Source organism: Lampris incognitus, chromosome 5 (assembly GCF_029633865.1).
Source record: "Lampris incognitus isolate fLamInc1 chromosome 5, fLamInc1.hap2, whole genome shotgun sequence".
Lineage (NCBI taxonomy): Eukaryota > Metazoa > Chordata > Actinopteri > Lampriformes > Lampridae > Lampris > Lampris incognitus.
Window position 1 is genome coordinate 27,712,395 of NC_079215.1, and position 12,214 is coordinate 27,724,608.

The 12,214-nt window shown below is 43.4% G+C and overlaps 3 protein-coding genes across 3 annotated transcripts; 2 read left to right on the forward strand and 1 right to left on the reverse strand.

The window, feature by feature from the left end:
* Positions 1-629: 629 nt before the first annotated feature.
* On the reverse strand, positions 630-3,607 carry zp3c (zona pellucida glycoprotein 3c). The gene is made up of 8 exons (XM_056280455.1): positions 3,077-3,607; positions 2,830-2,942; positions 2,449-2,552; positions 1,539-1,725; positions 1,338-1,464; positions 1,163-1,251; positions 1,024-1,097; positions 630-790 (listed from the first exon to the last, which is right to left on the reverse strand). Exons 1-8 carry the CDS (start codon positions 3,605-3,607, stop codon positions 630-632), a joined length of 1,386 nt encoding a protein of 461 aa, XP_056136430.1.
* A 411-nt stretch (positions 3,608-4,018) lies between these two features.
* On the forward strand, positions 4,019-6,229 carry LOC130112629 (ras-related protein Rab-40C-like). Its single transcript, XM_056280077.1, has 6 exons — positions 4,019-4,557; positions 4,638-4,698; positions 4,796-4,856; positions 4,980-5,057; positions 5,484-5,706; positions 5,928-6,229. Exons 1-6 carry the CDS (start codon positions 4,404-4,406, stop codon positions 6,227-6,229), a joined length of 879 nt encoding a protein of 292 aa, XP_056136052.1. The 5' UTR covers positions 4,019-4,403.
* A 3,316-nt stretch (positions 6,230-9,545) lies between these two features.
* Positions 9,546-11,509, forward strand: wfikkn1 (WAP, follistatin/kazal, immunoglobulin, kunitz and netrin domain containing 1). The gene is given in 2 exon segments (XM_056280457.1): positions 9,546-9,809; positions 9,986-11,509. Coding segments are annotated over 2 exon segments (1,788 nt in total).
* The last annotated feature ends 705 nt before the right edge of the window (positions 11,510-12,214 follow it).

The following is a 12,214-nucleotide window of genomic DNA, read 5'->3' on the forward strand; positions in this document are numbered from 1 at the left end:
CCAGGGGTTAGGCTTTACAGCCTCACTATGAGACAAAAATCCATTAATACATTAGAGTATAAAAGAATGACACCTCTGGCTTCCACTCACATTTTGCTGCATCATCCATGTTCATTCCCAAATGTTTGAGTGATCCTAAAACGTCTGCACCACCACCCTTCCTTAACCCAATTTGTGCAGCATTTGTTAGCTAATGCAGTTTAGTTATCTAGATTTTCACAGAATGTGCACCTTCAATGCACAAAAAAAAAAACCTCAAGTTCCACTTGCTTTTCTGAGTTGTCGGTTAAAAACCTATGCTTCTGACAAGCCAACTTTACATATGTTGTACCCATGTCAATCCAAACCCAATCAGGATTGGACCAACAACATCCAGTCAGGATAAGGTCAATATACATAAGCAATGTTAGCTACTCGGTAGAAAGTGTGCCATCAATACCAAGCAAATGAGGCTAATTGTTATGTTCAAATTCACCCAACAGTTGTGCTCCCCCCCCCCCCCCCATCTGTAATGCTGCTCATTACACCAGTGATTGAATAATATGGATTAAAGACTGTTAAACACATTTGTATTTATTGAATAAAAAACTTGGTTACATCTCCAAAGATCAATACTTGGGTTCATTAAACTACTTTTTAGAGCCATGCTCCCACAAGGTGAGCAAGTCCTCATCGTCTCCCTCGTTGATCCAGTTGGGTTCAAAAGATTTGAACTGGGGCTCAGACTCGTCTTTTTCATGCTTGCTGTAGTCAACTTGCCAAGAATGACTCGAGACCATGGCCCTGGAAGCTGAACATTTCATGACGGTAACACATACCATTCATCTGAAGAGTAGCCAAACTCCAATCCCATCAATATTACCTATAGTGTGTGGGATGTGGCTGCAGTACCATAATGGCAGCAGACTCAGATTATGAAGGAAAAATGTCACATCATGGATTTTATAAAAATTAGTCCTGCAGTGCTCACATGAAAGCAATCTACTAGCCTTGGAAATGTGTACAATATTTGAGGATGCTCACCCTTTGGTAGTACTGTGGAGCAGGAGGAGTCACAGCAGATGCACACCGAGTCGTCACCATACAACTCCTTCCACCTAAGGACATTAGGAATCAGTTTAGGTGTTGGCATACAAAATTGAAGTCATTTTAGTGACCTTACTTTTTGGTAGCCGAGTCATAATTGCAGGCTTTCCAACTTGGAGTTGGAGGTGTTGTGCCCAAAGTGATCTCGCAGTGCATGTAGAGGCGCTAGAAGTACAAACAACTGTTAAAGCATACAGTAAAGCTGCAGAGGAAAAAAAAGAAAAGTAAAAAAAAAGTGGCTCAATTACCACCTTTGGTGAAGCCAAATTGGAAGCCATGTCTTGAAATACAAAAGCACCAATGCGGAACTTCTGGCTCAACTTGGAGGTGTGAGTAAGGAACTTGGACTGTTCAGTCATCTTGCCATCAATCATACAACTGCCATAAAAATAAAAAAATAAAAAGTTAAAAACCTTTAAATTTGTAACAAAAACACTTAATTCAGAATTTACCCTTGGTTGTCAATCACTGCATATTTTTGTGCCGAGTTGGGGTCCGAAGTCGCCGTCACGAAGCACTTGTTAACATAAACCCTTGGGTCTCCAGACGTCTGGGCTGCTGTGTAAGACAGTTTGGCCTCAAAATACATCGGCTGTCCTAGTGTGTACATTTTGGATCCAGTGATCTCTTGTCCTGATGCTGAAAGAGCAAAGTCACCATGTCACTTTTTGTAACAGAGTGGCATGTACATACAGCATTAAGAGTCAAGAGATTGAGCACTTAAGTGCATATTTGAACCCTGTCCCCAACATCAGGCATGCAAGCTGTTAGGCACTGCCACCAAGTAAGCATTGGTTGGAAAGCCTTTTTAAAGTTTCCCAAAGCTGTATACTGCATATTTCAAAAAGCTTCAAGCACTAACAGCTGTGTCCTATGCAACATGGTAAATGGCACTTGAGCAAATACCTCAGACTCCCAGACAGCAATTCCTGTGTGCAAACCACAATGATAGTATCCTTGTGCTGGCCTGCCTTGTACTTCATAGGGTGTTGAAATTAGTTTATATAAAGCTATGCTATTCCCTGATGTGCACCATGTTTACGCAAGACCTTGGCTATTTGGTAGGACCATCTTTTCTTCCTGCAACACAGCCATTTAACTCTTTAAATGGTTAATTTCAAATTTAGACTTGTAGCCCCCCCCCCCCCGCCGCCCCCAACTCTGAAGTCTTGGTCCTAGCGCAACAAGGGTTGAATTGAAACCCCAGCCCCATGAGTGAAGAAAAATTTTCTTAGGTCTAAAATGAACCATTAGAAGCCTGGAAAGACACCAAGTCTGCATTGTTCTGTAGCACATTGGCACAACAGGGGCCATAAATTTCTATTTAAAACTGGGAGAGTTCCATTTTGAAAGCAGACATACCATCTTGAGGGATGAGGAGCACACCAGTTTGAGATTTGAGTCCTTTGAAGACTGTGCCTCCCTGTAGCTTGGGGTAGAAGCCAACTCTATAGGAGTGATGAATCCTGGAACAGTTGAACACAATACAACTTAACAGAAGTGAGAACACTTCAGATGGCCATGCCATCATCTAGAAAACGTGATAGTGCAAGATCCCCAATTTATTGGTTATACAATGCAACCAGCCATGTTTCCACATCTCTGTAGTGGATTTCTGACAAAGCAACCATCAGCTTTACAAATCATTTAGACTAAAGACAAGTACATACATTTCTTTATCTTCATTCCATAATTTTTTTTAAGAGTGGATTTAAATGTTTAGAAGTGTAAGGGAATTCTAACCTGTGGTAGTTGCATTGAACAGGTATTTGGAATGGAAGCTCCCTCACAATCGGAGAAGTAGGATCAGGCTTAAAGGACACCACATTGTTAAAGGACACATAGTCCGCATAACTCTGGAAAATTAAAACAAAATAAAAGTCAGTAGTTGACACCAATGGCAATTTGGTTGGGAAAGGCATTCAGGCAATAGTCAAAGAAATTGGCTAAAACAGTCTAGCGATTCTAAAAGGCACATGGACACACAAACCTGTCTATTGAATCCACAATTAGTTTTCAGCAGATACAGAAGGTAGTAGTGCTCTTCAGTGGCTGCATTAACTGGACAGGTGCCCAGTGTTAAGTATTTGTATGCTGTCTTACTTTGAAAGAGCGCTCTTTTAACTCTCACATACATTCTATCAACATGGCACAGCAGCTCAACTGAGTCTGGCTTGCTCGTTGTAGCAGTGGTTGCAGGGCCAGCAGTGACAAGCAGCATATGCTTGACAGACTCAGGCAATGGTCTAGTACCCTTCTCCGGCTTAAACCGTTCCTTTTGGTCCGCAGAGGCTGGGATACGTAGATACTCAGGAACTCTCCTGGCTTCGAACCCACTCCTCCAGAATTTGGCCTTGGGTGTTATCTCTTGAGCTTTTTCAGCAGCTATCGCTCTCTTCATCTCATTCCATTCAAATTCAGGATCCCGAATAAATGGACCATATTCAGTAACACCTCGAAATGTATGACAATAAGCAGAGCAACACATAAGCAGGAAAAACCCAACTATGAACAGGCCCATTGTGCATTAGTCTGGCGGTTAAAACTCACTAAACCCTGCCTTGATGAGATTAACAGAAAGAAAGGCATGAACCCTGATTTATATAATGTGCAAGTGATAATTGTCACAGCTGGTGATAATGCTAATTGAGGACAACCAGTGAGAAGTAATCAACGATTTTGACGCGATCCGCCAATAAGAAGAGGAAGAGGAAGAAAAAGAAGACACAAAAGCAGTGGTAATCAGTGATCATTACGTTTACAATCTAGTAATTTGAACTTTAACTTTCCTTTATTACTGTCAGCAACTATTTGACTTCCCCAAGTTAAGAGTTTAATAAATTAGCCACAAAAAAAAGTACAGGAACGAAATGGGTGGGGCGTTTTACCAGCACCGGATGTTGTCAAGTTGTTGATGTCAGAACCAGGAAGTTCATACACAGTTTCGTGTAGACGTTTGTTGTGCTGTTTTACTGATCGTAGTGTGAAATTTTCGTTATTAAATTAGAGTATCCCTGATTTGATCTAACTGGTAAAGCTTCATCTCTTTAGTTTCTTCGGGATAAAACCTATTGGTGGTAGAATGAACCGTTGGCGTCTGTGTTAGCCGGCTAGCTAATAAACCAGCTAACAACTCGGAACGTTTTTTTTTGTTTTTTTTTTTGTTTTTGTTTTGTCTTTTGAGAGGTAGCTAGCGTTAATTGCAGCCTGCATTCTAACACGGTTTTAATGCTAGTAGGTTTGGGACTGACTGGTTTCGCCATCAGCCCGAAGAGTTGCCCTTTGTCGAGCTCAAAGCTCCTTTGTCGCTGGAGCCAATGCGTGGGACAATGGGAACCCAGGGCAGTCCTGTCAAAAGTCACGATTATCTTCTTAAATTCCTGCTGGTGGGAGATAGCGATGTTGGTAAAGGAGAGATTTTGGACAGTTTGCAAGATGGATCAGTCGAGTCTCCCTATGCCTACAGCAGTGGTGAGTAGCGATGCACATTGAAAGACACAGGCCTTTTACGTTTCCCGAGGAGCTGAAATGAGATTTTTGTAAATTTTCAGGGATCGACTACAAGACAACCACAATCCTGCTGGACGGAAGGAGGGTGAAATTAGAGCTGTGGTAAGGACACTGAGCATCTTTGGTTTGTGAAATCACAAATGACTGCCTTATTGAACAAAGATATCAAGCAAGACAACCCGCTTCTGTTTCTCAACAGGGACACCTCAGGGCAAGGCAGATTCTGCACCATCTTCAGGTCTTACTCTCGTGGGGCGCAGGTGAGAAATGTTTGAAATATATTCCTGACTTCCTGCTCATACTGAAGCTTACATTTGAAATGAAGTTGGAATGTTTTGACTGGTAAATATTTCCCTGCTCCTCCACCTCTTGTGTCCCCAAAGGGCATTCTGCTTGTGTATGACATTACTAATGGTTGGTCGTTTGATGGCATTGACCGCTGGATCCGGGAGATAGATGAGGTAAATTATGCCATCTGACTCCAACGTTTATATGTGGGTTGTAGAGAGATCGAGATTACAAATGGCAGCCCAGAGGCATTTCTTTGGAAATGCAATTAATATGTTATTCAAGCCTTTTTTGCGGTTCTCCAAGTACACGTACAAGTATTTAAAAGGTGCTGTTTTTAATATTTTGGCTTTCCTGGAGTATAATTTGACTAGTAAATATCAGCTGGGGTTGTTGATTGGTAATAATTGAAACAAAAGATATCAGTCCTCAGCAAACTGCAGATGTTGGCAGACTTGTTGATCATCTGCTACCCTTCTGTTTGTTTGCCTTGCTTACTATGCGCGGTTGTTTTTATTTCCATTTCTGAACAATAGAGGTCAGGATTCATGTAGAATTATGCACAGAACAATTAAGAGTCCTTGCTCTGCTTCCATCAGCATGCTCCAGGCGTACCGAGGATACTGGTGGGAAACCGACTTCACCTGGCTTTCAAACGGCAGGTCCCAACAGAGCAGGCAAGGGCTTATGCAGAAAAGAACAGTATGACCTTCTTTGAGGTCAGCCCATTGTGCAACTTCAATGTCATCGAGTCCTTCACAGAACTGTCGCGCATTGTGCTAATGAGGCATGGCATGGAGAAATTCTGGAGGCCCAACAAAGGTTAGGAGATTAAGACATCAATTACTACACATCGGTTCTCTTAGTGCAGGAGCGTTTGTATTTATCTATTTTTTTTATACTGTTATGATATCCAGAGTATGAGACCATTAAAAAAAAAAGTGTCATTCATATTGTTAAAATGTGATGCACAATTCAAGATGCCAGCTAGTTCATATAAGAATATATAAAATATTCATCTCTGAATTTGTTTGGTTCTCCAGTCTTCAGCCTCCAGGACCTGTGCTGCCGTTCGATTGTCTCCTGCACACCGGTCCATCTCATTGACAAGCTGCCTCTCCCTGTGGCCATCAAGTCCCACCTTAAGTCTTTCTCTATGGCTAATGGCATGAATGCTGTCATGATGCATGGACGCTCCTACTCGGTGACTGCCAGTGCTGCTTCAGGCAGTTCCAGCGGCAGCAGCAGCAAAGGCAGTAGCCTCAAACGCTCCAAGTCTTTCAGGCCTCCGCAGAGCCCCCCAAAGAGTATGTCATCCTCCAAGGGGAACTGTAAAATATCGTAGTTACGGTGTGGCAGACAGTCGGTTTTCCCTCACGGGGGCCATTATAAAATTCACTGGTGCTCCTTGAGGTCGCAGGACCAGAAGAGAGTCTCAGCAGCTGCTGCAGCCTTCATCGGAGAGGAATTAAGCTGTGAGTTTACAGTGACCTTTGGCACCTGGCTTGGATGGTTGGATGGGGTTCTGCTCTCTTAAAGTTTATTGGAGCCCTCTCGTGGATGTCTCTTTACTTGTTCCCTCGTACCGACATTGGCCCACTGTGATAGGATAAAGCAGTCATTGGGACCAAAAGCGGATGTGAGTCAAACGGAAGATTATCATTCACCATTTAACACTAAAATAAGTGGTGGGAAATGGGTTGTTTTTATATGAAAGGGATTGTTTATTAATTATTACAACTAAGACTTGTGATTGTAAATATAAATGCTAGTACTTGTGGCCCGTTTTCAGCATTTGTTTTCGGGAATCTGTGCTTGAATGTTTTGGGAGAATTGCTGTGTTTTGCATTTTATTTATGTCTCCGCTAGCCTTTATTCTTTAACATTCTCCATTTGGCCCTGTTCAAAATCTCCTTCACAAGTTTTGGCTGTGGGGTTATTTAAAGATCTTATTTATACTTACTTTAGTCTTAAAAATTGGATGCGACAAGCATTCCTACACAATCCAGGTTGGTGTATTTGAAAGTGTCTGTGAAGCCTCCTAGATTTTTTTTAACTGTTGTTAAGTTTTCCTCCATTTCCGTCAGTTTTTGCATCTTATTTATATCTGTTGCTCTTCTTATTGATAACTTTATCCCAAGTATTATTTAAACCACAATAGGTGAAATGTAGACTGTACATCTAATTCCATATATGGTTTGATACTTAACCTGGCTCAATTTGACAATTACATAATCAACCTGTTTTTTTGGTAATCTCCAACAAGTAGCCTTATGCTTGGAAGGATGCAAAGAGCATTTGGTGCTAATGAGGACATCTAAATCCAGGTCTTGTTTCTAGTACTGTTCATTTCTGGTCTTCATTACAATGCTGCTGTTCCAATCATATCTTGGTTCATGAAGGGGATACGCAGGCTTATATAATATAACAGTTTTTGCATATGCAGGCTACCTATTTGGTTGTGAATGTAAAAAATGTCTTTGTATTCCTGTTTTGTAGTCATCAGTTATGATTTGAGAGAACTAATCAGAGGTGGACAGTAACAAGTAATAGGTGTTGTGCCGTTACACTCAAAAAGATTATTTTTTAATTTTAAATAGAGTTTCAATCAGCTTGTATTGAACCATTCACTTCAACTTCCTTGTACAATTACGTTCTACACGGACACTTTATTTTTGGATGTAACTTCCCCCAACTGATGTTGTAACTTTTGTTGACATGAACTACAAAAGAATCATTCGTACACCTTCACAATGACTCAGAGAAGTAGCCTGTACACAAAATGGTTATGTTTTTAATGGAAGATTTTGTAACATGCAGAAAATTTGAACTCTCCTCCCCCCATTCATTATTTTTTTTAGAGTAAACCCCCTTTTTAAATTGTATGATTTTAAAACAAATAGACTAATTCATCCAAGAATAATAGTTACTCTTGAATCGTCCTTTATTCTTTCCACCTCTGATCAGGGCGTTTCCTCTGACGCAGTGCCAGTGTTATGGTCAGGTATTGCATAGGAGCAAATTACCGTGATGTTTCCGGTTGCTGTGCCTGTTCATATGGTGCATGACAGGAAGTAGTACGACACCGGGACGAAACCTATTGGGTAAAGATTTTAAAGCACAGTCTGTGTATGTTTTGACAGTGTGGGCCGATTGTAATCAGCGCTGTCTCCATAGAGTTGTAGAAACGGTATATTGAACTGTACTTTTGTATGCATTTGCTGCCTTCAGAGCAACATTAGTCTCCAGTCAGAATAAAGGGTAAAAGCACATACTGAGAGCGCATTTCCGTTGAATTGCCATCGAAATTAAAAGCGACTTGTCTTCGACCACGTTCTGTGATGAGTGACGTTCACATTATCAAAGTCAGCGCTTGAATTGTGGGAATGTTTTTGTGTGTGCGCCCCCCCCCCCAGCCTATGCGGTTATTGGATGTCATGCTCAAGTGCAATAAAAGCAAGAGATGTGGGTGTGTGTGTGTGGGGGGGGGGGGGCTGAATAGATTATAGCAACTCTCGTGTTATTGGCCAGTGGTGGATAACCGGGACATATTGAAGGCCTTGAATGCGTCGCGGTCAAAAGTCGCCCAAAGGTTGAGGGGTCACCTTGCATGAAAAGGAGGGGAGCCGCTTCTCACAGGCCGGGGATGAGTCGCACGCTATTGAAAATGGGTCGCTTTACGTTTTCCCACCTGACCGTGGTATCTGGGAGCTTCGTGTGAACGAGGCATGGCCAGCACACCGACGTCTAGACAAGAGGAACGTAAACAACACGTTTTATTTTGCTATGATTCTCCCACAAAGCGATGTATGCCCCCCTCCTCCTCCTCCTCACCCCTCCCCTGCACGTTTAGTTACTCATCTGTCCGGTTTTACGATAGATGGCACATTTTGCGCAACTTTATTATGCAAGTTTCAGCCGTCCGCTCTCGGCTTTCTTACGATTTTTGGGAACTTGATGAGTTGCAGCCATCCCACCCCCCGATGTAGCTGATTTATAAAACTATGGCGATTCTTGTCCCATCTGTAGACACGCGAAGCAGTGCGTTTCCCAAGGGGAATGGCGGGACTCCATGGGCCCGCATTTGTTGTTGTTGGTGCATTTTACCGACGTCGTCCCGCGTTTTTCTTTGATGTTTTTACAATGTTTGTCCAGTTGCTTGGGTGCATGGTGTTCCTTCATAAAAGTTTCAGACGCTGGAGGAGCATGGGGGCGGTCATAGGGACTGCCCTTTCCACCTCCATTCATTCTGAAAGACTGATGTTGCGCCCTTTTTCCTCATTGTGCGGTATGGTCCGCTTTATCTCGCTCCTCTAGCAGACCGATTTGAATGAAAAAATCGCACCAAACTTTTGTTTTTTCTTCTTCTTCCCCCTCTGGAGAGTTTGGCGTTGATGTTTGTGAGATTTCATTTATTTCCCCACACACATGACTGGGATCTGTCGTTCTGTAAATGTCCTGCATATGGAAACACGTTTTGGGTCGCTGGGAGTGGGTTATTAATTGTTTTCTCTGCGAGACACAAGACGGCGTCCACATCCAGAATCGAAACGGACGATTTTTATTGACTGTAAGAATATTTCTGTACTCGGAGACCTGAAAGAGGAATGGGATTTGTCAGGGGTTGATTTACGGGAGAGAGGAAAAGAAAAAAACCAACAATGTGCAAACTTACTCTTGAACAATGGAAGGGTGGATGTAAACACGATGAAAACTGGCAACATGTACTCGGTTTAAATAAACCGTCTTCGGGGAGGTTAAATGTGCTGTTCTTCGTGGTCGTCTACGCGTTACCCGAACTTTCTTTCAGTGCAAGTCTTGCAGGATCTCCAATTGAACATCCAGGAGTTTGTCCCAACAAGCTTAACGCCAACCTGTGGGTGGATGCTCAAAGCACCTGCGAGAGAGAATGCAACGTCGACGAGGTGACTAACGTGATCTTGATAATCCCAAATCGTAGTCTCATAAATCGCACAAAATCGTATTTGATTTAGTTTTGTACTTTCATTTTATTCTTAGATGTTTGCAGTTAACTGATCGTGGCTTCAATATAACCCACATGTGTGTCAAGTAAATCCCGTTTTCATGATATTTTGTACAGGATTGTGCCGAGTTTGAGAAGTGCTGCACCAACGTGTGTGGTCTGAACAGCTGTGTAGCTGCACGTTTCTCCGACGGCCCACTTGTCCAACCAGACGGACAAGCTGGAGGGAAGGCGGAGGGGTCCACGGCTACCTGTCAAGGTTTTATCTGCAGTCAGCAGGGAGCGACCTGTGACATCTGGGAGGGCCAGCCGATCTGCAAGTGCCAGGACCGCTGTGAGAAAGAGCCCAACTTCACCTGTGCCTCAGATGGCCTCACCTATTTCAACCGCTGCTACATGGATGCCGAGGCCTGCATCCGGGGGGTGACTCTGACTGTGGTTACCTGCCGCTTCTACCTTGCCGGGCCCCATACCAGTCCTCTGCCTCAGGACACCACGGCCTACCCAACGCCCACCTCCTCGCTGGAAGACCCCATGCCCCCCACACTGTTCTCCAATCCTAGTCACCAGTCTATCTATGTGGGGGGTACTGTCAGCTTCCACTGTGACGTGATTGGAGTCCCAAGACCAGACGTGACATGGGAGAAGCAGAGTGAGCGACGTGAGCGGCTTGTCATGAGGCCAGACCAAATGTATGGCAATGTGGTCATCACTAACATCGGCCAGCTTGTTATTTACAGTGCCCAGGTTTGGGATACTGGCATCTACACCTGCATTGCACGGAATGCTGCAGGGGCTCTCCGTGCTGACTATCCACTGTCCGTTATACGTCGGGCAGACGATGACTTCTCTGAAGATCCCGAGATGCCCATGGGGCGTCCATTCTCACCAGCAGACTGCTTGGCTGAAGTTGACCAGAGAGAATGCAGTACAGAGCATCACGTGGACTGGTACTATGATAGCAAGCAGGGTACCTGTGTGGCCTTCAGCAACAGTGGATGTGAGGACAGCCGCAACCGCTTTGAGACTTTTGAGGAATGCCAGGCATCCTGCCAACGGGAAGGGATGGGGATCTGCTCCCTACCTGCAGTTCAGGGGCCCTGCAGAGCTTGGGAGGCACGCTGGGCCTGGAATTCTCTTATGAAACAATGCCAAGCCTTCGTCTTTGGTGGCTGCCATGGGAACTCCAACAGCTTCCGTAGCAAAAAGGAGTGTGAGGCAAATTGTCCACAGCCCAAGAATAAGCCATGTAGGACCTGTAGGGTAAAGGCGAAAATGGTGCCAAGCTTGTGCCGCAGTGACTTTGCCATAGTAGGGCGACTGACTGAACTGATTGAGGACCTGGACTCTGGGATAGCCCGCTTCAGCCTTGAGGAGGTCCTCAGAGATGAAAAGATGGGCTTGGCTTTCTTCAATACCAAGCATTTGGAGGTCACCCTTGCCAAGATAGACTGGAGCTGTCCCTGTCCCAACATCACCATGGAGGACAGCCCCTTCTTGGTAATGGGCATTGTGCATGATGGCATGGCCATCATCCAACCAGACAGTTATGTGAGACCTATCACAGAACGCAGAGTCAAAAGGATCCGTGACATGCTGGACAAAAAAACCTGTGGGATGTAAGAGCGTATCCAGGATTAGGGCTCTTACTCACAAGGGTGTATAGTAAAAGGTAGATGGATAATAGACATTTGTGGTTCCATTTTTAAAATGCAAGACAAGTTAGAATCGCAAGAAGCTTTACACCTGGTATGCTATAATAGCACATCCTTTTTTTTTTCAAAAAAAATCAAATGACAAAGGACATTTAAATCAAGCTACACCATTTCAGTGTATAGTATATATATATATATATATATATATATATATGTGTGGTGCAATTGCAGTTCATTCCAAGTTACCTTAATAGTCCGATTGATACCAAAGCTATGGTGATTCTTTACGTCCAAACAATTGTAAAAACAGACATTTCCATATTCTGTATCATAGTACACTAGCTAGTACCTACACCAGTTGGTCAATTTGCCAAATAGTGTGTGCAATGTGAGGCTAAAGGAGTAAATGTCTTCTGCATGGTGTTTTTTCCAATATTCATTATTCAGAATGACTGATTATCAGTATAAATTCATCATTAGTCAGGCTTTGGTCCCCTTTTGCTATCTCATTGGGCTAAAAAAGGATTTTTGCTGCAGTTGCATTGATTTCTCACCCTGCAAAGCACTTCTTTTCAGTACGGTTTGTTGACAGTGATGTGAAATTAGATACAGAGTATAGTGTCAAGAAACTCATCAATACAGATGCAAAGAGAAACTAAGCCATATTGATTTCACACAGGCACAGGAGTGA